Source organism: Camelina sativa, chromosome 11, assembly GCF_030686135.1.
Source record: "Camelina sativa cultivar CO46 ecotype springtype chromosome 11, ASM3068613v1".
Taxonomy (NCBI): Eukaryota; Viridiplantae; Streptophyta; class Magnoliopsida; order Brassicales; family Brassicaceae; genus Camelina; species Camelina sativa.
The window spans coordinates 9,250,790-9,276,302 of NC_141890.1; the positions used below are offsets into that span (position 1 = coordinate 9,250,790).

The following is a 25,513-nucleotide window of genomic DNA, read 5'->3' on the forward strand; positions in this document are numbered from 1 at the left end:
CTCAACTGGTATATATCTTGCTCTGTTATATTATGCAGTTGCTCATTTCTTTCTGCTCTGAAGCGCTTTCAGGTTCCTCAGCTGATTATGGATATCTTGTCTGAGTTCTCACTTCTTGGATCTTCACAATGACTCCAAGGTTCAGCATGTCACTTCATTCCATGTGAATTCACATTGAGCTGTCTTGGCTGAGGTAGATTCTCTGATTCTCTATTTGAGGAATCATTGTGTATGTGTCTGTAGCTGGTTACACAAGCTCCAGCTTTTTCACTGCTTCTGTGTTTGTACCCATGGTTGTATCAGATTTGTTCACTGCTTCTTGATCATCTCTCTTGAGTCTAATAACCAGTAACAACACCAATATATCTTCAATCTCTCCCTTTGTTACTGAGTTATAGAACTCAAGCTTTCTCTATTATTGCACTTGATGATCTTCAAGCTTTCATGTCTTTCATGTTGTAACTGAGACTTTGGCAACTTCATTACCTTGAGAGGATTCTGTTAATGTGATCTTCTCTTATCTATTTCACTAGTTGCTCCTTCACACCTTGTTGTCAGTCTTACAATTCTGTCAACACAATGTATCTTCAGTAGACACAGCCATGGGGGAGAATTATGATAGAAATGAAGTCATTAGATGTATTCACATCAGGTTGTTATATGTTCAAGAAAATCCTTGTGACTGTCCAACGATGTCTACAGTATTTCATATGCTCACTAATACTTCAATTACTCTTCATGTGCCTCAACCACCACGATTTGTCTTTAGGGTCAGATCCAAGCCAAATCCATTAGCCAAGAGATTGCAGCCTGATCGGTCTACTAGCATGTCTTTTGCTTGTTCTGTATCGATCACATGTCTTAGCCCTTGCTGAAAGCAGGGCTAAGTTTGATATGTATAAAAACCAAATATGCTAAACATGCAAACATTATTTGATGTATCTAACATGCACTGTAATGATTCTCTGTTTCGCATTCTTCATAACCTGTAGTGTTGCATCATAATCTTACTAGGAAGTCATCAATTGAGCTTCAAAGTAAAAAAAAAATTTATCCTTGATTGGTCTTGGTGTTGGTGAGAACATGTGATGCCAAAGCCACAAAAGCCCAGAAAAAAAACGCCAACTAAAATCATTTTAAGTAGATATATATAGCTTTATATAGTTTACAGCCTAAAATTACAGAGACAATTTCTATGCTTCTATATATGGAGAAAATTATCAAATACGGTGTGGCTAGTTTAATGTGTTTTCATTCAGATATGTAGAGGACATACTAAATGAGAGAATCTGCTCGTTCATTCTCTTTGGTAAAAGAAGAAAAAATTTATAAGGGTGTCTAAGCACTCACTAACTTAATTCATATTAGTGAAGCCTTTCACACAAGCATGGTTAGAACGGAGAGGCAAAACGTGTCTAAGAGAGACTTTTGAAGACCCATTACAAAGGATTGCAGCTAGAATGTAAAGAAAGTCTAGAATCATATAGCACAGCTTAATTTTAGTGAATATAGTTTGTATTCAACGAGGAGCAACGCTAGTAATGGAAGCATCATCGATTGAACAGGGAGCAAGCCTATCCACAGATGTAGCAACTTCTCTTACTTGTTCATGCCTACTCCGAAAGAAAAATCCTGGTTGTTTAGGCACGGCGAGAGCTATCGAGCTAGTAGTGAGCATTTGGACGATTGCTGACATAGTTGGACGATCTTCAACATCTTCTTGAACACAGAGTAAAGCGATATGGATGCACCTAGTAATTACATTTATTTGATAGTTATCTCCAAAGGATGGATCCACAAGCTCTAACGGCGACCCATTGCTCCATAATCTCCAAGTCTATTAAACATTCAAAATTTTCATAATATGTACTCTCGTCAAATCAAAGAAAGCATTAATTTTTTTTAAGAAGTTTTAAGGCTCTATACTCACATATGTAACCAAGTTACCAACACTACCATCCATTTGATAGAGACTACTGTTCTTCATGCCACTTATAATCTCAAGAACTAAGACCCCAAAACTATATACATCTGATTTCATGGAGAAGTGGCCGTACATCGCATACTCAGGAGACATGTAACCACTGCCACAAGTCTTAGTTTTTGTGTTGAGTGAAATAAATGAAATGAATGGGAAGAGCAATACTTACTAAGTTCCAACTACTCTTCTTGTATTGGCTTCCGTTTGGTCCATCCCAAAAATTCTCGCCATTCCAAAATCTGCAACTTTCGGATTCATATCATCGTCCAAAAGGATGTTGCCCGCTTTGAGATCACGGTGTATAATTGTGAGTCGTGAATCATGGTGAAGATAAAGAATGCCTTTAGCAATTCCTCCAATGATCTTGTACCGTCTTGCCCAGTCAAGCTGGCTCTGCATTGTAGAGTCTACACAAATTGTATTTACAATGTTAGTCTAACAAAAAATGGCAAGCAATTTGAAAATTATATCTTAGGCTAAGTATTGAATTTAACTGACCAAAGAGGAAGTAATCAAGACTTTTGTTGGGCACAAACTCATAGACAAGTATTTTCTCATCTCCTTCTAAACAATAACCAAACAGCTTTACCAAATTTCTATGCTGGAGCTTTGCAACAACAACAACTTCGTTTTCGAACTCTCTTTCACCTTGTCCTGACGTCTTTGATAGCCTTTTCACCGCAACTTGTACTCCACTAGGAAATGTACCCTACAAGAGTAATTTCTTGTTAAATATGGGAAGGCTGCAAGTTAGTATTCGTAACAATTGAAAAAAAGATAATTAAGTATATGGATTGGGTCTAAAGTTAAATATGAAAATGAAGAAGTAATCAAGTGCCACTATTTCAGTTTGTTTTGTTCCACAACGATTTTACAAAGATTGTTTGCACTTAATCCCATATATCTCAATGCTTAACATATGTGTGAGAGATTTGATTTGAAACAGGGGAAAAACAGAGTATTGAGGGGGAGGTCATCATTTGTACTGTTGTGAAACACACACGTTACTGTGGTTTACAAACAATGTAAAGAATTTGTCAAAAACTTCACCACTCTATTGGTTTCAAATGTTAAGCCAACATGATGTGTTTTGACTTAAACTGAGAGAATTATAAGGCAACGATTTACACAGCATAGAAACCGTTTCCAGAGATTAAAATTGTAGATAAATACAATGGTACAATAATACCTTGTAGACTTGGCCGAATCCACCTTGACCGAGTTTGTTAGTTTCCGAAAATTTATCTGTTGCTGCCTCAATTGCCCTAAAATCAAACTGAAGTGAGCCTGCAGTCTTAATATCATTCCCATCTGTAGAAATAACCTCAACAGCTTAATTAGGATAAGAGCACAACAAAATTATTCATCCGAACTGAAAAGATAGTTTATCATTGGAGTCTTTACCTCCAGCTAGTGGTTCTGTCGTCTCATGAATCGTCCTTTTTCTCTTAGTCCGGAAACTAAAAACAGCTACGGAGAGAAGAAAAAGGACGGTGATTGGAACAACAACAGCGGTGATTATGAAGGAGGTTTTTTTGCCTCCTCCTGTATTGACATACATAGTTTGTATCAGATCACCCCTTGTGTTAGCATATCTTTGGAAGTCTCATAATAAAACTTGTGCTGAAACATGTAATCAAAGGAAAATAGAATGTTCAGACCAGGTGGTGGTGGTGGAGAAGGAGCTGAAGTCGGTGGAAGGGCTGATATTGGCGGTGTTTCGAGAAATCAGGGGAAAGAAACAGAGGAAGAAGAGAGATTAGATCATGTAAGACACATAGCAAAGCGAAATTATGTCGAAAGGATGAAACTTTCTATTAAATTAAGGAAAAACAGAGCACTGACCAGGTCGAGGAGGGGCAGAAACCGGCCGTGGTGGTGGCGGTGGTGAAGGTATTGTAATGGCGGATTCGTTGTAAAACACGTAAAGCTCGTATCTTGAATTACAGCTGTGCATAATAAATCTTCCCCCAATTTTGTCAGTAGGTAACTGATTGATGCTCTGTTGAAGACAACTCAAACAGTCTTGCCTCGTCAGATCAGGAGTGCACTGAACCAGTCCGTACAAACTCTGCAACCGAGTAAAATTGGCTGTTCTTGCGCTGAATTTTCTGGGACTGTTGGCAGCTTCAGTGGCGGCTTGGTTCATAGTGGACCCAACCAAGTCTTTGAATTGGTCAAGTTGGTTAGATGTAACGTTTTGGGTGTTCCACATATACATTCCTCCGCCGGTGCTTAGGGTTGAGAGTATACTCTCGTTAGAGTATCTGAGCATACACTCATCGTAATAAACCACGACCTCTCTCTCCTTAGGACACCTATTGAAAGTGTCTTTGACGGCAAAGGTGACGCAGCTACGGCAAACTTCCGGCGACAAGTCACCACGGCAGAGGAAAAGCCCGGTGACCCTGTCGGGGGCTTGTCCTACCGTGCCGTTGTGGAATCCGGTGGAGTAAGGGACGTTACGGGAAGAAAGAGATGACAAAACGGTTATGAGATTGGTAAAGTAAGTGCTGCTACTTGTGTAAGTTGTCGTATTTGGACAAATATGATATATATAAGTAGGATTTTGAGCAGAAATTCTGAAGGCAGAGTATCTGAGCGTACACTGATAGTATTCGAGCTTGACCTCTCTCTGAATCGGACACCGAATTAAGGTGTCCTTGACGGCAAAGGCGACGCAGCTACGGCAAACTTCTGGCGAGACAACTGTACTGCAATCGAAAAGTCCGGTGACACTGTTAGGAGGTTCCCCCACGGTGACGTTCTGGGATCCGGTGGAGTAGGAGATGCTGGGGGAAGAGAGAACGTAAAAAAGGTATTTGAGGTTTTTGAAGAAAGTGCTGTTTCTGGAGAAAGTTGTCGTGTTGGAACAGATATGGGATCTGTAAATAGGATTTTGAGCAGAAACTTTGAAGCTAATGAGAAAGGAGAAAAGGAAAAGGAAGATGAAAGAGGCGCGAGAAGACATAATTAGTTTCCTTCGATTGGTGTTTATCATTGCTGAGAATCCGATTTATGAAATATATTTTGAATTTTGCTTCTCTGTGAAACAGAGGCTTTTTTTCGAGAGTGACGAGGAAAATTCAAAGTCAAGGTAAACGGTTACTTTGTAAGAATGCTCTAATAAAAAAACACTGAAAAATAATTCGGACAAACTTTTCTGCTCTATTTCAGGTGCAAAATCCCACCACGTTTATTTTCAAACTTAGAATTAAAAATTAATTTTAGATCTATTAGAGCATGATTATTGTACATATTCGACCGGTCAAGAAAAATAATTAATAATATTTTAATTAAATTTAATTATTTTTAAATTTATGTAGCCAATCAAATAAAAATATGTGGTAGTCTAAGCTTATAAACATTTTGTTATTAGATAACACTCTTTCAGAAGAAGAGAATATAAACGCGAATTTAGAGAAAGTTCCAACCGTGATAGAGACAGAGACGACAAAACCCTTTTACGCCTCAAATGCAAGACTCTCGGTGAATTTTGGGTGTGATGAAACACCATACAAGTCGAGAATGGTACCAGTAAAGTTGATTGACACTATCTTGCCAAAAGAGTAAAGGATGAGGAATTGGAGAACTGGATTTGCCGAAACAATTATCTAAAACTATATAGAATAAAAAATCAAAGGACTGGAATTAAAGAAAAGGGGCCGACTGACGCTGGAGAAGTCAGCGCCGACCAAAATCTATAGAGATCAAAAGCGGTTTCTGTACTGTCGCTTTGGGAGAGAAAAGAGAGGTTTTTTCATAAATTACCCGATTATAAACCTAAACTTATAAAATTGCAGCGGAAGCAATTATTCACTACACGAATTCATATGTAGTAATTTTCAACACGACCAAACCCAGAATCATGGACACGCATTTCATCAACGCGAACGTGAATTTAAATAAACTCACAAGTGCCATGAACTTGATCCAGGAAATACGTGTATGCATAAAATCAATTATCTAATGATATGAACCTTAAACAATGATTCACTATTGAAACACAATCTTACCGTGATACTAAGATTTTTGTATATCCTAGCAGGTTCAATTAACCTTATGCAGTTGAAGTATTTAAGGTGTCAATCCAAATGGGATGTTGCTACCACTCAAGATGCAATCAAGAAATCACAAGTTAAGCCAATTCAAAAAGAGTGTTTTTATGTCTAACAATCCTAGAGTGATCAGAATGTAAACGGAAAAGAGTCACAGAACTAGAAACGAAAATGTATGACAAGAAGCGAACAAGAATAAGTGAAACCATGGACGATTCTAAGCATGAACAAACGAAACAGTCTCAGGAATGTAATATCAATCAAAAAGATAAAAGTCCTAAGGATGGGAGTAATTGATGTCGGTGGAGTCTCCTAGTCTACAGAGTGTTTAACATACGACAAGAAAACTATCCCTAAACAATAAACATCACAACTTAGCTAATCCAATCTCTTGGCAAAAGCTACTCAGACTCAACCACTTCCATACCTAGCTCTCGCTAGAGAAACATGATCAAGCATGGAATGAAAAACAAGTTCATTCACGTCAACAAACATCCTAGACAACTAATCTCTTAGGCTAGGAACGTAAGTCTCTGGCAATAGTTGGTCAGACATTTCATCAAACACCTTTTGGGTGTGGAAATGTCTCGAACCTAGTTCCAATTGATCAGAGAGAAACTAGTAATTCTAACACTAGTCCAGAAGGGAATCATACAAATCAAGCTTAAACACTCTACATCCTAAGATCCTCCACCTAGTCTATCCCATCCCCAAGAACTCTAGCACTACTCAGATCCGGAAATCATCACCAAAGACATAAATCCAGAAAATATTGAACAAAGCATAATAAGATAGACAAGAATGAGATGAACAACTTTGCAGAAGAAATCAAATGCAAAAACTAAACGGATTAAAAGATATCTTGATACAAAGTCTCAAACGTTTTAGGTAGCTAGGTAGAACCTTAAGAACAAAACGAGAATAAAAGATAAGATGTCCCCAAACTAAGACTTAACAAAATGTATATATAGTAAAAACGTGTGAATCCCTAAAACTTAAAACAACAAGGTAGAGCGTCAGTTCGGGAATCTCCTGAAGCGTGTGAAACCAAACATGTGCGGTCGAGTCGCGTGTCGTCTCTCCCTGGGGTGCGGTCGAGTGGAACGGATCGAGTCGAGATCATACGACTCGAGGGGGGTCGAGTGGAGGTGATACGACTCGGGCTGGGTCGAGTGGAGGTGATGCGACTCGAGCTGGGTGTATATGTATCCACTAAATCGGTGATAACTGTTGAACCACAAATCCGATTGACTTGAAATAAACGGCATTGGAAAGATGACTCAATTATCTACAACGTTGATGAAGACGTCAAAAACTGAATCCCTTTACCGGTGGCTCGAGTGATGGCTCGAGTGGCGACTCGAGTGGTGACTCGAGAGTGGCTCGATTGGTGCAGCTGAGAGTGGCTCGATTGGTGCTGCTGAGAATGGCTCGATTGGTGCAGCTGAGAGTGGCTCGATTGGTGCAGCTCGACTGGTGCCCTGAGAGTGGCTCGATTGTGTGGGTTGAGAGTGGCTCTATTGTGGAGGTTGAGAGTGGCTCGATCGTCTGCGTCTCCGACGTCTCCCAAGCACCTGAAATACTTCGAAATGTACAATGTATGTAAGGATGATGCATAAACTTCCTAAATATGCAAAGTGTATAAAAGAGGTTCTAAAATGATGCAAAACGACTAGTTATCTTAGCTAAATGCATAACAAATACATGTTAAGGAGATACAAAATATAGACATATCATACTGCCAATGGATAATCTATAATTGAATCCATTTACGTGTTTGAGAACACCACTGAACATCATTTCTATATTTCCATTTACGTGCATTTATACTATTATTAATTGTGATATCATTACACATTAAATATGCGTTGATAATACACAAAACCAATGATTTACGATGATAAGCACCGGTTCATGAAGATGTCGTTATCAATTCTATTCATGCCCAGAATAATGAATACGTAAACACTCGATAAACAGTGAATTAAACAAATTTAGTTTGCTCTGATACCAAATATATAAATTTAGATTTCTAGATTCATGAAATCTATCCCAAAGATCATCTAGATTTGATCTAATTCAACCATGAACACTTTCTTAGAGAAGAAGAAACACTAACCTTGATCCATTGCTTTCTCTATGCTTGATGATAGATCCAAGTTTTCAGTAATTGATTTTCTCTTCCCTTACTCTTTATTACTTTCACGTGATCTTTGATGAAGAAGATCACTAATCTCTCTTTCTTGTGTGTGTTTGGTTTGGTAGTGTTTCTCACGTTATGAGAACATAACCATTGCCGTAATGATTCAACAGCCACACATATATACATGTATACACAATCACCTTTGAAGAATTGTACTGGTTCGTAATAGCACCTCTTAATAATGCATAGACATAACATATACATGTTTATATATTATTTATTATCAATACAGCCAAATTCTAATACATTAATTGAAACCGATTCATCACGGTGCCGTCTTTAATATTAGAATCTACAATGTTAAATAAAAACTTGAACTTTATTATAAAATATTCTTACAATTACTACTACGGATAGGGAGACTCAAAGCTTAAAATAGATGATCAGATCTCTAATACATGTGGAAGGAAAGACACTGAAGAAACAACATTTTAATTACCAGGTGATTTGTAATTCATGACTTCTGTTAACTTGTGATATGAGACTTGAATTTCAATTTTCGCTTATGTCTTCACTTAACAACAAGACAAAAACGATGAGGATTTTCCTTTAACAATGTCGAAGTGAATAAAATCACCAAAAGGTGATCTTTATTTTTTTTTAATTTTTCGCTTAAAAGCCATTGAATAGGCTATGAAGGATTCATACAATTTTTCGTCTTGTATTGACAGGACAAAAAAAGGTGCTTGTGATGGTAGGGATAATTATGGTATAACAAGTATTGTACTTCCAAAAGGGATCACTTCGATTTCATATCTTTACAATGGTCATTATTAATAGACTACTACTTATGGTTACAGTTAAATCAGTGAATAAAAGAAAAAGAAATATTATAGCATTTTATATATTGTTAAAATACAGTAAACTATAGGAAAATACTCTCTATGGAATCTCATATTCTTTTTTAGATTTTAACTAAATCTAAATAAAAAAATACTATTGAAGTTTGAATTCATGATGTTTTGAGAGTAAAGACACATGAATAAACCTTAAAATAATATTTAAAATATATATATATTTTTTTTTGAAGTTGGTTAAATATTGATCGACCAATTTAATGTGTAATATCATTATAATATTTACAAATACATTACATAAACCATCTATTTTGTAATCACAAATTTCGCCATGAATGTATTGCAAAGTGGTTACATCCCAAAACAACACGTTCTAATTATAGAAGAGAATCAGTCTAAGCTTGTAAACATTTTGTTATTAGATAAAGTAAACATGATTAATGATATTCATCATATATGAGGATATAGTTTTTAGTTACTTAAGATACTTGACTTTTCTCCCCCAAAAAATAAACCATTTGTATCAATACAAAAAGAACTCCTAGTATTAATATATAATTAAATATTATTTGTCCTAACAATATAATATGTATCTAGCTTATAATATAGTTTCAAATGAAGCGGAATCTGTTCAATTTGATTTAAAGACTACTGAATCCGCGGCGAGCAACTTTTCCGAACGTAACAAGCTTGGTAAAGGGGGTTTTGGTGAGGTTTACAATTACAAGGTATATACACTTGTTGTCAACCTCTCACTTGCTTCATTTGTAGAGAATCGGATGTGCTTAATATATTTGTAAATATTTTCAAGGGTATGCTCATGAATGGTACTGAAATTGTGGTAAAGAGATTGTCGAAAACATCAGGACAAGGTGAAGTAGAGTTCAAGAATGAGGTTGTTGTTGTTGCAAAGCTTCAACACATAAATCTTGTTAGACTTCTTGGGTTTTCGCTACAAGGAGAAGAGAAGTTACTCGTCTATGAGTTTGTTTCAAACAAAAGCCTTGATTATTTCCTCTTCGGTTTGTAATTTTTAACTCAAAACATAGTTTTACTCTGTTTCTTCTTCTTTTTGTACGTAGCTATTTATGATAAATTGATCATGTATAAATAAATATGCAGACGCTATGAAGCGGAATCAGTTGGACAGGACAATGAGACGCAACATCATTGGTGGGATTACTCGAGGGATTTTATATTCATCAAAATTCACGGCTCTAGACCTCAAAGCGAGTAACATTCTCTTAGATGCAGATATGAATCTGAAAATTTCTGATTTTGGAATGGCAAGGATCTTTGGAATGGACCAAACTGTAGCCAATACAGCCAGAGTAGTTGGAACCTTGTAAGTATCAACATAAAAAGTTTGATCATTGGAACCTTTCGCTACCGATTAACTTTTGTTTTCGCAGCGGTTACATGTCTCCCGAGTATGTGAGTCACATAATGTGACACATGGCCAATTTTCGATGAAATCATACGTCTATAGCTTTGGAGTATTGATTCTTGAGATCATAAGTGGCAAAAAGAATAGTAGCTTCTACCAAATGGATGGTTTCGTTAATAATTTAGTCACATATGTGAGTAATTCTAAACTAAAAATATCCCATACTTTCTTTGGTTATCTTTAAATTTAAAACACTGATCAAATCTATTTTATAGGTCTGGAGGCTATGGGAGAACGATAATGTGATCATGGATGGAGCTAAGGAGGATGAGCTTGTAGCTGAGCTTGAACATGAGGAAAGTGTAGCTGAGCTTGAACCAGAGGAGCTTGTAGCTGAGGAACCATTGCTTGTACCTGAAGGACCAATGACTAGAGCAAAAGCTAAGAAGCTAAAGGATGCACTAAATGGGCTTATTCAAGAGCTTATGGTCAAAGAGAGCATTGGAAAATCTATTGGGGATGATACCTATCAAGTCCAGCCCACTTTGAACATAATTCAAGTCCAAAAAGTCCAAAATAATCACTTTATTTTGTGGTCAAAGAAGAGTGACGAAAATTGAGATACATGCACCTAAAGTCACTTTGGAGGAAGGGATACATGCACAAAAATTGGGTCTTCATTCAACCATCTATCTTAATTGTTTTTTTAGTTTCAACAATAATACTTGGCTTTGTTACCAAGTTTTCTTATCCTATATAAACTCATGTAAGAGTAAAGAAATAATCAACAAACCAACTTTTTTTATAAAACCTTTTCTTTTTGAGAGTGATTCTCTTCTGTTCTTTGTGAACAAAACCGATTGCTTGGTGTGATTCCAACAATCAAAACCGACTACTTGGTGTGATTCCGATAGTCAAAACCCCGATCTCCTTGGTGCGAGGCTGAGAAATCCGATCTTTTTGGTGCGAGGCTGAAAGATCAAACCGGTATATCAAGAGTCTTTCCGCAACTCTTGTGCGACCATTCATTCCACCATCCTTATTCTTGAGGCTTCGTCGTCTTTAGAATCAAGGTGTCTCTATTAACCAACTCGAAGGTGCCGAATCCTTGGGAGGATCATATCAAGTGGTATCAGATCACACCCTTGAGTTTGGTATTCTATCATTCTATCATCTTCTAACCGTTCATCTTCTTCCTATCATTTTCTATCTTTCAGTCTTCTATCTATCATCTTTCTATCTTTCCATCTTCTTTATTTTCATCTTCTCATCTTTTCATCTTCTATTTCTATTTATTTTATTTAAAAAAAAAAGCAAAAAAAAGAGAGAGAAAAAGGTTCTTTTCTATTCAAAAAAAAAACAGTTCTGTTCTTTTCAAAAAAAAAAAAAAAAAAAACGTTTCGTTCTATTTCAAAAAAAAAAAAAAACTACTTCTATCAATCGGTTCTATTTTATCTTTTGGTATCTTGCTGAGTTTGATTCTGTTTCGACTGTTTTGGAAAACATTGGGTTTGATTGGTTTCTGTTCTATTAGAACCTTTGAGAGTCACTAGAACACACTTTGAGAGTTGAGAGTAAACACTTGTGAGTGAAACACTTAAGAGTAAACACTTGTGAGGATTTTTTTTTTTGTGAGTTTGTTCATCTTGCAGGTTTCTTCAAATATGGCTGACGGAGAAAATAACAACCATGAAGTAGAACAACCCGAGAGACTTCAAAATATCCAGATGGAAGCATTGTTGGGAGAAATGCGGAGGATGATGAGGGTTGAGATGAATGCAGTCTATGAGAGGTTGGCCGAAGTTCAAGCAGAAGCACAACAAAGGCAACCACAAAACTTGCCTAATCAATAGAGGAGAGTAGGAGAGGAGTTAAGAATGCCAAGAGATGTAGCAGCTGAAGATTACTACAGTCGTAGTGGAAACTCATCTCAAGGAGGCCGAAGGAGACCTAGACGTGTGCGAGAAGGCAGAGAAAGAAATGATGATAACATTGGAGGGCTGAAGTTTAAAATTCCACCATTTATTGGGAAGAATGATCCAGATGTCTACTTGGAGTGGGAGAAGAAGGTAGAACAAGTTTTCAATTTTCAACACTATTCTGAGATCAATAAGGTGCGAATGGCGGCTGTTGAGTTTAGTGAGTATGCGCTTAGCTGGTGGGATCAGTTGGTGACTTCACAAAGACGTAATGGCGAATATCCGATTGAGACTTGGGCTGAGATGAAGGCTATCATGAGGAGAAGGTTTGTTCCAGGCCATTACCACCGCGATCTGCATCAAATGCTAAGGAGACTGACTCAGGGAAGTCGAAGTGTGGAGGATTACTATCAAGAGATGGAGATTCTTTTGATAAGAGCTTATGTGATTGAGGACCGAGAAGCTACTATGGCTAGATTCATGAGTGGGTTGAACTGAAATGTCCAAGATAGGCTTGAGATGGAGCATTATGTGGAGCTTGAAGAGATGTTACATAAAGCAATCTTGGTGGAAAAGCAACTCAAGAGAAGAAGTTTTACGCGGATAACTTATGGTGCTGGTTCATCTAACCCAAAAACAAGTTACCAGAAGGAAGAAAAGCCAGTTGCTATTCCAAAGGCTGAAGCGAAGCCAATTGTTGCCAATCAAGTTACCAAGGACAAAGCTGAGGCTACCAGAACCCGAGCTCGTGATGTGACGTGTTATAAGTGTCATGGGAGAGGACACTATGCGCATGAATGTTCCAACAGAAGAACCATGATTCTCTTGGAGAATGGAGAGTTTGAATCAGAAAATGAAGAGGTGGTTTCTGATTCACTGGAAGAACTTGAAGAAATTCCAGCAAAGGGTGAGATATTGGTGGCAAGGAGATCACTTAGTGTTCAAACTGTGATTGTGGAACATGAGCAAAGGGAGAATCTATTTCATACAAGGTGCCATGTCCAAGATAAGGTATGTTGTCTCATAATTGATGGCGGGAGTTGTACTAATGTGGCGAGTGAAACAATGGTGAAGAAGCTTGGGCTAACTACGGAGAAGCACCCAAAGCCATATAAGCTACAATGGCTTAATGATGATGGTGAGATGAAGGTTAGTATCCAAGTAAAGGTTCCTATTGTCATTGGGAAGTATGAGGATGAGGTTTTGTGCGATGTTCTACCTATGGAGGCTAGTCATATTCTTCTAGGAAGACCATGGCAATCTGACCAGAGAACAAGCCATGATGGTTTCACCAATAGATATTCTTTTGAGTTCAAAGGCAAGAAGATCATCTTAGTTCCGTTGACACCTCATGAAGTTTACCAAGATCAGTTGATTCTCAGGCAAAGGAAAGAAACAAACACCATGAGCGACCCCACAAACACAATTCACCAAAAAGAGAGCGAGAGTTTGAGAAAAACCAAGTCAAAGGCCTGTAAGAGAAAACCCGTCAGGCATTCAAATTTCTTTGTGAGAAAAGGAGAGGTTAATAGAGCTTTATTTTCGAAACAACCTTTGATTATGTTTGTTTACAAAGAAACTCTCATGAGTTTTTCTGACCTTGCACCGGTGTTACCGAGTGAGATAACCTTTCTTTTGCAGGATTTTGAGGACGTATTCCCGGAGGACAATCCGAAAGGTTTACCACCTATCCGTGGTATTGAACACCAAATAGACTTTGTTCCTGGTGCATCATATCCAAACCGACCAGCTTATAGGACTAATCCTGTGGAGATATTGGAGTTGCAAAGACAAGATAATGAGCTTATGGAGAAGGGACATGTTAGAGAGAGCATGAGCCCATGTGCAGTCCCATTCCTAATTGTGCCCAAAAAGGATGGAAGTTGGCGCATGTGTGTTGATTGTAGAGCTATCAACAACATCACGGTAAAGTATCGACATCCTATTTCTACTCAGCCTTTGCATGGTATTTCTATGGATATTGTGCTTGGTTTGCTTAGAACTAGGACTGGTAAAGATTCAGTTTTTGTGGTTATTGATCGATTTTCAAAAATGGCGCATTTCATACCTTGTCACAAAACTGATAATGCTTTGCATGTTGCTGAGTTGTTTTTCAAAATGATGGTCAAACTGAAGTAGTTAATAGAACTACTTGTCATCCACAAACTGATGGTCAAACTGAAGTAGTTAATAGAACTTTGTCTACTCTCTTGCGAGCTTTGATCAAAACGAACATTAAAACTTGGGAAGAATGTTTACCACATGTTGAGTTTGCATACAATCAATCAGTTCATTCTTCAACTAAGTTTTCTCCATTCCAAATTGTTTATGGCTTTAATCCTTTATCTCCATTGGATCTAACCCCTTTACCTTTGAGTGAAAGAGCCAGCTTGGATGGGAAAAAGAAAGCTGACCTTGTCAAACAGATCCATGAGAAAGCTAGAATAAACATTGAGGAGAAGACAAAGCAGTATGCAAAACAAGCAAACAAAGGAAGGCGCAAGATGGTTTTCAAACCAGGAGACCAAGTGTGGGTTCACTTGAGAAAAGAACGGTTTCCAGCTGAAAGGAAGTCAAAACTGATGCCTAGAATCGATGGACCCTTTGAGATCACAAGAAAGATTAATGACAATGCTTACCAACTTGATATTCAAGGTAAGTACAATGTGAGTTCAAGCTTTAATGTTTCTGATTTGGTTCCTTTTGTGGCAGATGATCCAGATTTGAGGTCAAATCCTTTTCAAGAGGAGGGGGATGATGTGATCATGGATGGAGCTAAGGAGGATGAGCTTGTAGCTGAGCTTGAACATGAGGAAAGTGTAGATGAGCTTGAACGAGAGGAGCTTGTAGCTGAGGAACCATTGCTTGTACCTGAAGAACCAATGACTAGAGCAAAAGCTAAGAACCTAAAGGATGCACTAAATGGGCTTATTCAAGAGCTTATGGTCAAAGAGAGCATTGGAAAAGCTATTGGGGATGATACCTATCAAGTCCAGCCCACTTTGAACCTAATTAAAGTCCAAGAAAGCCCAAAATAATCACTTTATTTTGTGGTGAAAGAAGAGTGACGAAAATTGAGATACATGCACCTAAAGTCACTTTGGAGGAAGGGATACATGCACAAGAATTGGGTCTTCATTCAACCATCTATCTTAATTGTTTTTTTAGTTTCAACAATAATACTTGGCTTTGTTACCAAGTTTTCTTATCCTATATAAACTCATGTAAGAGTAAAGAAATAATCAACAAACCAACTTTTTTTATAAAACCTTTTCTTTTTGAGAGTGATTCTCTTCTGTTCTTTGTGAACAAAACCGATTGCTTGGTGTGATTCCAACAATCAAAACCGACTACTTGGTGTGATTTCGATAGTCAAAACCCCGATCTCCTTGGTGCGAGGCTGAGAGATCCGATCTTTTTGGTGCGAGGCTGAAAGATCAAACCGGTATATCAAGAGTCTTTCCGCAACTCTTGTGCGACCATTCATTCCACCATCCTTATTCTTAAGACTTCGTCGTCTTTAGAATCAAGGTGTCTCTATCAACCAACTCGAAAGTGCCGAATCCTTGGGAGGATCATATCAAAGTCATTGCATGAGCTCATAGATCTCGGAATCAGAGCTGAGTTTAAAACCGATGAAGTGATTAGATACATTCATATTGGGCTGTTATGTGTTCAAGAAAATCCTGCAGATCGTCCAACAATGTCTACGATTCACCAAATGGTCACAACCAGCTCAATTACTCTGCCTGTGCCTCTGCCACCTGGATTTTTCTTTAGGAACGAACAAGGATTGAACCCATTAGGCTAGAGATTGGAGCCGGGTCAATCGACCAGCAAGTCTTTTGCTTGTTCGGTAGATGAAGCAACAATCACTGATGTTAATCCTCGTTGAAAATTCAACATGTTCTGTTCTGTTTTTTTTCTTGCTTTCCACAAAGGCTTGTCACTTGATATATGTCCGTATACTGAAAGTGTTTTCCGACGGGGTCACTTTTAGGTTGACTGGTTCAGCATAGAAAATTCACTCAGGAAATTGATAAAAGTATACTAATAAGGATACTAATAAGGCAATAACACTTAACTTGAAAGTCAAGCAACCGATTGTTTTTTTTTTTTTTGTATATGTATCTACAAGTACAAGAAACGAAAAAAAAAATTGACTCATGGATCTCTCCATAGATTCGTAGTGGACAGATTCTCACAATGAGAGTAACACTAATAGAAATAAAGTGACGATTTGGTTTTTTTTTTCTTTGTCTACCACTATTTGTAGAAAAAAAAAAGAGAAAATGTCGGGCAACTATTTCACTTCATGTGTTCTTGACTTTTCAGATCATTAAACGCATTCACATTGGGTTAGCATGCGTTTAGGAATATATATTTTGAGTGCTGAGAGCCTTAGACAGTGAGACTATTTTAGTATCATAACTTTTTGCTTGTTCTGTAGATGATGCATTGATTACGATTCATGAGTGGTTAATTCTTGTTGAAAATTAATCCAATTAAAGCCTTTATCAATTGAAACTTGAAAGAGAAAACAAGTTAGGCCAATAATTGACTTTGTATGGTCTAGATAAGACCAAAATCGTAATAATAAAGATTGACTTATATAGGATCTAGTCCAACAAAGCCTCCCACGAAAATCCAAAGAAGTCAATGTCTACATTAATGCGGCATGGTCACTCAACTATAGGAAATTCAGAAATAACGGTGATATTGATAAGAACCACAACCACATATACCAAACAACACCCATCACTCAATTCTCTAAAAAAACAAAAAAAAAATGGCAAGGAAGAGTTGTGAATCAATCCTCTGTTTCTTATTCTTCATTATAAGCTTCACTGCCGTTTCAGTTTCTTCTCAGTCGACAGAGACTTGTGACGCAACTACTGGGAATTTCAAACCCAATAGTACTTATGACAACAACCGCCGTCTTATTCTCTCCACCCTCTCTTCTAACGTCACGGCTCACGATGGTTACTTCACCGGTTCGATCGGGCTTGGTCCAGACCGAGTTTACGCCATGGGGATGTGCGCTCCAGGTGCTAAACCCGATGTTTGCTCCAACTGTATCAAGACTACATCAGAAAGTTTACTAAAGACCTGTCTTAACCAAATGGATGGTTTCTCATGGTCTGGTGAGAAAATCCTTTGCCATGTCCGCTACTCTAGCAAGTCCTTCTTCGGTCTACTTGTCTTGAAGCCGGATGATGGGTTATACAATGTTAATGAGATAAGAAAAGAGAACCAGAAGGAATTTGATAGTGTGTGGGATGGGTTAATGTCCCGAATGGTCGGAAGAGCATCTTCATCGGTGAGAAACATTTCGTCGTCTACTTCTTCTTTTTTATTGTCTGGTAAATACTATGCAAAGGATGTAGCTCCGGTGCCCATTTACGGGAACATATCGGTGTTGATGCAATGCACTCCAGATGTTTCTTCAAAGGATTGTAAACTTTGCCTTGCAGTACTACATTTGACCACAGAACCCTTCGCTTCCGATTAACTTGTGTTTTTGCAGCGGTTATATGTCTCCCAAATTTGTGACACATGGCCAGTTCTCGATGAAATCAGATGTCTATAGCTTTGGAGTATTGATTCTTGAGATCATTAGTGGCAAAAAGAATAGCAGCTTCTACCAGATGGATGGTTTGGTTAATAATTTAGTCACATATGTGAGTAATTCTAAACTAATAAAGTCCCCAGTTTTTTTCTTTTTTTAAAATCAGTAATCATAATTCCAAATATACATCAGGTCTGGAGACTTTGGGAGAACAAATCATTGCCTGACCTCATAGATCCCAGTATCATAGAAGATTGTAAAACCGATGAAGTCATTAGATATATTCATATTCGGCTGTTATGTGTTCAAGAAAATCCTGCGGATAGACCAACAATGTCGACGATTTACCAAATGCTCACAACCAGCTCAATAACTCTGCCTGTGCCTCTGCCACCTGGATTTTTCTTCAATAACAGACCAGGATCGAATCCACCAGGCCAGAGATTGGAGTCGAGTCAATCGACCAGCAAGTCTATAACAAGTTCTGTAGATGAAGCAACAATCATCTATGTTGATCCTCGTTGAATATCCAGCATTTTCTGTTTGGTTTTTATGTTTCCATATAGACTTGTCAACTTAACAAATAACTTGGGAGACAAGCAACCAAATACTAGAGGACTAAACCTTGATCTCAGTTGAAACAGTAACGGTTCATACTTATTTCATTACAGGACAATGAAATAGGAAGTGCTGAATTAAGCGAGTTGGTAATTGTAGTCAGGCTAATTTTGACGAATCTGTACGACAGAAAATTTTGTTGACTTTTCAAAAAACAGAGAAATAATGCCACGTGAAGAAGACTTAATCAATCACTTTCACCTTGAGAAAAACTCAAATAAGTGTGTTTTGTGAAAATTTCTGCTGTGGCCCATTGTTATATACCACTAATCACCATTGAACAACACGTCGTAACACAAGATTTCTAAAACCTCAAATGACACTAAACTAATCGATATCAGTTAAGTTGACTTTGACTCAACTGCTCAAATGTCCTTTACTCAACTGCTCTCATAGAATGTTTGGAGCCTCCAGTTTTGACAGAGCCAACGTAAAAGCGTATTTAAATTTTGCCATTTCACCAAAGAAAAAACCAAAATTAAAAAAAAATAATAATAATGTGTCGAAGCAATCTCTTACCGATCGTGTTATCCATCCTTGTCGCATACGGTTTCGTCTCTGTGTGCGGCGAGATTTGCGTGAACACTGCCGGTACTTTTAGGCCAAATTCTACGTATGACTCAAACCGTCGACTCATCCTCTCGTCTCTTGCCTCTAATGTCACGGCTCGAGACAACTTCTTCTACACCTCTTCGATTGGGCAAGAACAAGACCGAGTCTACGTAACGAGCCTATGCATCCCTGGAGCTGAATCAAAGGATTGTTCAGATTGTATTACCGAGGGGGTTACAGAGTTAATAAAAAACTGTCCTAACCAAACAGAGGCTTTCTCATGGCCAGAAACTGAAACTCTCTGCATGGTTCGTTACGCCAACCGTTCATTCACTGGATCGATGGAGCTAGAGCCGCACACATTAAGGTGGAACACCGGAAATGTCACCATTAATATGTCCGAATTTGACAGAATTTGGGATTCGTTTATGCTTCGGATGATAGATTCGGCTTCCAGTGGACGCAATGGAGCTTCATCATCTTCTTCTAGTAACAAGTATTACGCGGCGGATGTGACTTCATTGACGACGTTTCAGCGAGTTTATGCGTTGATGGAGTGCACACCGGATTTATCACCGGGGAATTGCGACGCTTGTCTTCGAGCAAGTGTTAGGAGGTACCAAGAGTGTTGCCGTGGGAATCAAGGCAGCGTTGTTCTGAGGCCGAGCTGTTTTTTCCGGTGGGAACTTTATCCTTTCTTTGGAGCCTTTGATAATATTACTTTGAAGACGGCACCTCCACCGCAGCCTTCAACTGGCGATAGGGACGGTATGTCCTTTTTATATTATACTAGTATATCCTCCCGTGCTATGCACGGACACATTTTTGCTGACAATATACATAAATAAAATTTATGTATATAAATAACATAAGACTCACAAAGAAAATTTGCACAAAAAAAAAAGACTCACAAAGAAATTGATTAACGACAAATATATGAAAAGTTAAATTAGATTAAATAGAAAAGATTACATTGATCTAATTTAAAATTAGTTCCTTGGGTACAAATAGTAATGTAATTATCTTTGCAGCTTCAAGGTTTACCTCATTGTGTTTCTCTTCTTCTATTTTTTTCCTAACTTTTGACCTGGTCTTTGTGGCTTATTTGGCTTCTTACATCAAGTAATTCACTCATAATCTCCATCTGCATACAATTTTATAAATCAAACCAAAACAATCAAATTAAAAAGTCAGCCTGTAATACATAAACTTTTGAAGACAAATCAAGAATTAAAATTTACTACGAAACAATAGAAAACTAATTAAATGACCCAAATTACTTTACTCATTAGTCTGCCAAGTGCAAATAGGTAAATATTCTTTATTACGTAATAGTGTATTTAAATTTAAATGACATAGATGATAGTAGATGTTAAGATATACATCATGCCTAAACCATCAAAGCTCTAATCGAAGTTGCATATTGATGTGGAAGCACAGTTATCAACTTATCATTTATATATATATGCACAGCTGCGCACATTGAAGAACACGAAGAGCAAAAAAAAAAGTGATTTCAGACTTTTCCAACCATTCTTAAGAATAATTTCTTTTGTTTTTGCCATAAGCCTTACCTTAGAAAATAATTTCATTTGTGAATTTGATTGTGACTGTCTGAGAACGCATAATTTCATGGTTTATGCCAAACACCTTTGCCCAGAAAAAAAATGCCAAACACCTGGAAAAAAGAAAAGTGAATAACAGAGACTTTGAACTAATTAAAAGAGAACATTGAAATAAGTAATAACTGATATATACATGCATGTAGCCAAAATACCTCTGTTATTTTTGTTATAGAATTTGGATTCTATCATCACAAGATATTCCTTTAGCCCCTACAAATATACACACATTAGTTTTAAAACCCGAAACTCAGATACAACTGAAACTACAAAGATGAAAAATCATTTTTTTGATCGAGTGAAAGGTTTTATTATGATTGTGTGTTGAAAAACTGATATATATATAGGGGTACAAAAAGATACAGATCGTGGACTTAGAAAAAGATCATGGGGCAGAAAAATGTGGAGGTTGATAACTTCTTTTTAGTGATTTATCCAAAAATATCTCGATACTTTTACTTGCTAATTAAAAAAAAATTGTTAAATTTTCCATGCGGCAGAATTTTATTGGTTGTGTGACTTGTGATTTATAGGATAAAGGATCCTAATAATTTTGACCTAATCTATATATAATAGCATACTGAATAAATGTCACCAAAAGTTGTGTCTTTTCAATAGTACCTTTTGGATAATTTTTCAAAAAAATATGTAAAAAATTTAAATTGTGTGTTTAACCAAAAGTTGCTTTTTTGTAAAATGCCACCAAAAGTTGTGTCTTCTCAATCGTACCTTTTGGATAATTTTCCAAAAAATATTTAGAAATTTTAAATTGTGTATTTACGAAAAGTTGCGATTGTTCATTATAACGGTTTTTTTGTAAAGCTGCAACTGTTCATTGTAGAGTTGTGTTTATTCGAATATTCGTATATTTTGAAATCTATATATATATTTGTTTGTTTGAACTGTTTTCATTTTTTTGTCATGACACAAAATAATATAAAATTTCAATCTCAACGGTTTTTACACCTTTATAAATAATTCTCTAGAATTCATTCTTTTAAAAGTAAAGAAATTTCCCTAATTCTTATTTTAACAAAAGATTTTTAGAATGATGAATCTAATTTACAACTTTTAGTTAATTTTAAATATAAAAATTTAATGAAACTACCTAGAATTTTTTTCCAAAAGTTAGATGGATTATATAGTGAGTTTTTGGATTTGACTTTTCAATATAGTAATAAAGATGTATTCTATTTAAAATCAGTTTATATGAGTTATTAGGTATAATCAAGTGCATACACAACAGTTGCAGTTTTTCGTAGTACCTTTTCGTAAATGTTTTGCTTTTATTTGTTTTTTTTAATTCAAACGGTTGTATCTGTTCATTGTAGAACTGTGTCTTTTCACTATATTTTATGTTTTTTCATCACAACTTTTTGTTTTAATAGGTGTATCTATTTAAATAGTCATGTCTTTTGAACTCTCTTTATATTTGTCTCTTCATCAGTAACTAACAAGTTTGTTGAAACAAATTTTTCATTTTATGTTGAACCTAAATAATTGAATATTAATATCTAATATTCAACGTTACTCTATAATCTAACTAAAATTTTAGAAATTATTATAGCAATAGAGAAATTTAATACAACTTAATATATAATTTACAGTTGCGTTTAATTATCGTAACTTTTCGTTAGAAAAATATTTAAATATTTAAAAATTAAAATAACAATCTGAATAAATGCGAACAACAATTGCGACTTTTCGTAGTATTTTTTTGTAAAAAAAATTGTTTTTATTTGTTATTTTGTAAACTCAAACAGTTGTATCTATTCATTGTAGAGTTGTGTCTTTTAACTATATTTTATTCTTTTTTTTCATCACAAATTTTTTTCCTAATAGGTGTGTCTATTTAATTAAATTAATTTAATTTAGGAAATAAGTAAGTAGGAAAATCCATTATCTTTAATTAAATTAATTAAATTTAGCAAATAAGTAAGTAAGAAAATAAATTATCTTTAATTAAATTAATTTATGTGACTTGTGTAGACGGCGATTCGCTTTCAGTGGGAGCTATTGTGGGAATTGTTGTAGCTACCGTCGTCATCTTTTTGCTGCTGCTCGCTCTTGTGTTTGCCTTTTATCGGAGAAAAAAATCGTACCGAGATGTTGATTTTCAATGTGAGTTTTGTTGTTACATTAGGGTTTTATCATGATTGAGGAAAAGGGCTTTGTGCTAAGATGGTTAGATTTTGTTTATGTGCTCTGTTTTCTTGGAGACCTATTGTGACGATTTTGAAGGACCAAACTGAATTTTAGCTTAATAAAGCTACGATTTCGTTTTGCAGCTGGTGATGATATTTCAGTACATTCATTGCAATTCGATTTTAAGACGATTGAAGCTGCTACGGATAAGTTTTCGAGGGGCAACAGGCTTGGTCAAGGTGGATTCGGTGAAGTATTCAAGGTATATTGTTAACTTCTTTCAACGACTTGTTTCTGTTTCTTCACTTGAAAGTTTGAACCTTTGAATCAATATATGGATGTTTGAATAAATGTCAATTCTTTTAGGGTATACTTCCAAATGGAAATGAAGTAGCGGTTAAGAGACTGTCGAAAACATCAGGACAAGGTGCACAAGAGTTCAAGACAGAGGCTGTTCTAGTAGCAAAGCTTCAACATAGAAACCTGGTTAGGCTTTTTGGGTTCTGTCTTGACGGAGATGAAAAGATTCTCGTCTACGAGTTTGTTCCAAACAAGAGCCTTGATTATCTATTGTTTGGTATGTTGCTTTCAGTACTTGCCATATTTCGAAACCTTCGTTTTTAGTCATTTAGCTAACGAGTATGTATGAATGTGCAGACCCTAAACAGCAAGGTCAACTGGATTGGACAACGAGATACAATATCATTACTGGAGTTGCTCGAGGGGTTCTATATCTTCATCAAGATTCACGGCTTACAATCATACACCGTGACCTTAAAGCTAGTAACATTCTTTTAGATGCAGATCTGTACCCGAAGATTGCGGATTTTGGCATGGCCAGGATTATTGGTGTTGATCAAACCCTGGACAATACTAGCAGAATAGTTGGAACATAGTAATTTCTCTCTCCTTTTGAGTTTCTACGAATTAAAAGTATTTAATTGTCATCTTTATGCTGAAAAGTACACTCTATGTTTCAGTGGTTATATGTCTCCCGAGTACGCAATGCATGGCCAGTACTCCACAAAATCTGATGTCTATAGCTTCGGAGTTTTAGTTCTTGAGATCATTAGTGGCAAGCGCAATAGCAGCTTTAACCAGACAGACAACAATTCTATCAACTTGGTCACATATGTGAGTATGGATGTAGATAGATGAAAACATCAAAACACAGACTTCATAGCTTACTAAATCGATCACTCATTTTGTAGGCATGGAGGCTTTGGAGAAATGGATCACCATTAGAACTCGTTGATCAAGTTGTCGGAGAGAGTTGTGACAGCAGCGAAGTTGTCAGATGCATCCATATCGCATTGTTATGTGTTCAAGAAAATCCTTTGGATCGTCCAACTTTTTCTACAATCATCTTGATGCTTACTAGTAACACAATCACCTTACCCGTGCCTCACCAACCTGGATTTTTCTTCCGAAGCGATCGGGACGTAGCAGCTGAAGACTTGGAGTCAGGTCAATCTACTGGCAAATTTCTTCCTTCCTCTATCAATGATGCAACAGTTAGTGATTTAGATCCTCGTTGAAGACCACTCATGATGTCCTATAGTATGGTTATTGAGTCATTTATTAATTGGCTTTAGAGCTCCAGTACCTATACATTTTTTTTCCTCAGATTGTATTCCACTCTAATTTTATTTTCTGTGTCTGTAAATTTGTAATCAAGCAACTTAACTGAATTTTTTGAGGATCTCCTATCAGTTTCGTTAATGATTCAGGCAACCCCATACTCATGTCTCTTCACAGCTATGTTCGTTACCCCTATGTTCATTTCTCTGTTTTATCAGCTATCATCTCTGTTTACTAAATTAAAGTGGCGTTTTATGGTAGAAATCCTGTTTGTTGGTGAACTAGACGCAATATTTGAATACAGTATGAAGACGCAGTATCTGGACGCAGCATTTAAATGATGTTTGTTTGTGTTATTAGTTCATTCGTCCAGAAATTATATCTGGATGTAATTATGTTTCTGGTATAAGTCTGGTTTCTGGTATAAATAATTAAAGCAGCTTTTTAAATAATTAAAGCAGCTTTTTATGGTAGAAATCTGGTTTTGATGTGTTTCTTTTAGAATCCATATCAGATAGCAACGTAGATTTACTACAGATAGTAATTACAAAAATGCGAAAGAGATAATAATTGTGAAGCAGCTAATGAGTCTATCTATTTTGTCTTATTAATTTCTTGATAGTGTTGCTCTGTTTTTTCCAATCGACTTTTACACTACGTTACTTTATCTGCACGTTTTTGGCTTTTTCTCATTGCCAATCCATCAACTTAACCAGTCGGTCCTATATATTATTAAGCCATTTAATTTAAATGTAATTCTTAATAATGTAACCTTATTTTCGCTCGACTTAGTTTAAGGGATTAGGGTTTAACATTTTTGGTTCTAATTGCTGCTTTCGCGCTATTACCGGGAAGATTGCTCTGCCATACCAATTGACGAATTTTACATACATTTATACAATTTTCTTTTTCCTATCCGTGTAAAATGTTTTTTTGGCTTATCTCACCGTCCAAATGTGCATTATTTCTTCCTACGATGCTATAAAACGTGTTTTTGTGGTTCCGGGTGCCACATGAACATGATTCATTCATATAATTGGCTAATTGCGGCTATTGTTTTTTAGCTTTTCTCATGCATCAT

The 25,513-nt window shown here is 36.5% G+C and overlaps 3 protein-coding genes, 1 long non-coding RNA gene and 2 pseudogenes across 8 annotated transcripts; 4 read left to right on the forward strand and 2 right to left on the reverse strand.

Moving 5' to 3' along the window:
• Positions 1-1,280: 1,280 nt before the first annotated feature.
• LOC104722684 (cysteine-rich receptor-like protein kinase 19) lies at positions 1,281-5,150 on the reverse strand. Of its 4 annotated transcripts, none has more exons than XR_015572676.1 (8): positions 3,827-5,133; positions 3,643-3,684; positions 3,386-3,526; positions 3,171-3,246; positions 2,480-2,690; positions 2,151-2,388; positions 1,931-2,084; positions 1,281-1,837 (listed from the first exon to the last, which is right to left on the reverse strand). XR_015572676.1 is itself a non-coding variant. In XM_010440888.3 (8 exons), exons 1-8 carry the CDS (start codon positions 4,980-4,982, stop codon positions 1,520-1,522), a joined length of 2,382 nt encoding a protein of 793 aa, XP_010439190.2. In that variant the 5' UTR covers positions 4,983-5,150; the 3' UTR covers positions 1,281-1,519. The 4 variants fall into 4 exon arrangements, 2 of the variants coding, with proteins under 2 accessions (XP_010439190.2, XP_019087858.2); XM_010440888.3 differs by having other exon boundaries at positions 3,171-3,292; positions 3,827-5,150; XR_015572677.1 differs by lacking the exon at positions 1,931-2,084.
• Positions 5,151-9,626: 4,476 nt separating this feature from the next.
• On the forward strand, positions 9,627-12,279 carry LOC147933792 (cysteine-rich receptor-like protein kinase 18). The gene is made up of 5 exons (XM_087472327.1): positions 9,627-9,767; positions 9,851-10,061; positions 10,162-10,384; positions 10,452-10,473; positions 12,079-12,279. Exons 1-5 carry the CDS (start codon positions 9,627-9,629, stop codon positions 12,277-12,279), a joined length of 798 nt encoding a protein of 265 aa, XP_087328453.1.
• Positions 12,061-14,484, forward strand: LOC147933793 (uncharacterized; annotated as a pseudogene).
• A 2,570-nt stretch (positions 14,485-17,054) lies between these two features.
• On the forward strand, positions 17,055-18,555 carry LOC147933794 (cysteine-rich receptor-like protein kinase 17 pseudogene; annotated as a pseudogene). The gene is made up of 2 exons (XR_015572684.1): positions 17,055-18,026; positions 18,107-18,555. The product of XR_015572684.1 is annotated as a cysteine-rich receptor-like protein kinase 17 pseudogene (transcript).
• A 300-nt stretch (positions 18,556-18,855) lies between these two features.
• LOC104722687 (cysteine-rich receptor-like protein kinase 11) lies at positions 18,856-24,610 on the forward strand. The gene is made up of 7 exons (XM_010440889.3): positions 18,856-19,852; positions 22,696-22,827; positions 22,995-23,113; positions 23,218-23,428; positions 23,509-23,746; positions 23,832-23,985; positions 24,063-24,610. Exons 1-7 carry the CDS (start codon positions 19,030-19,032, stop codon positions 24,387-24,389), a joined length of 2,004 nt encoding a protein of 667 aa, XP_010439191.2. The 5' UTR covers positions 18,856-19,029; the 3' UTR covers positions 24,390-24,610.
• LOC104722685 (uncharacterized) lies at positions 19,956-21,021 on the reverse strand. The gene is made up of 3 exons (XR_757235.2): positions 20,862-21,021; positions 20,659-20,762; positions 19,956-20,228 (listed from the first exon to the last, which is right to left on the reverse strand). It is a non-coding gene; the product is annotated as an uncharacterized LOC104722685 (long non-coding RNA).
• Positions 24,611-25,513: the final 903 nt, after the last annotated feature.

Coding starts and splice junctions, on each gene's coding strand:
- LOC104722684 (XM_010440888.3), bottom strand. CDS start 4,982: ATGATAAACACCAATCGAAGGAAACTAATTATGTCTTCTCGCGCCTCT. Junction 3,685..3,826: donor TTCTGCCCCTCCTCGACCTG/GTCAGTGCTCTG, acceptor CGCCAATATCAG/CCCTTCCACCGACTTCAGCT. Junction 2,389..2,479: donor TCTTGATTACTTCCTCTTTG/GTCAGTTAAATT, acceptor CAATTTGTGTAG/ACTCTACAATGCAGAGCCAG.
- LOC147933792 (XM_087472327.1), top strand. CDS start 9,627: ATGTATCTAGCTTATAATATAGTTTCAAATGAAGCGGAATCTGTTCAA. Junction 10,062..10,161: donor CCTTGATTATTTCCTCTTCG/GTTTGTAATTTT, acceptor ATAAATATGCAG/ACGCTATGAAGCGGAATCAG. Junction 10,474..12,078: donor GTTACATGTCTCCCGAGTAT/GTGAGTCACATA, acceptor TTCATCTTGCAG/GTTTCTTCAAATATGGCTGA.
- LOC104722687 (XM_010440889.3), top strand. CDS start 19,030: ATGTGTCGAAGCAATCTCTTACCGATCGTGTTATCCATCCTTGTCGCA. Junction 23,747..23,831: donor AGCAGAATAGTTGGAACATA/GTAATTTCTCTC, acceptor TCTATGTTTCAG/TGGTTATATGTCTCCCGAGT. Junction 23,986..24,062: donor CTATCAACTTGGTCACATAT/GTGAGTATGGAT, acceptor CTCATTTTGTAG/GCATGGAGGCTTTGGAGAAA.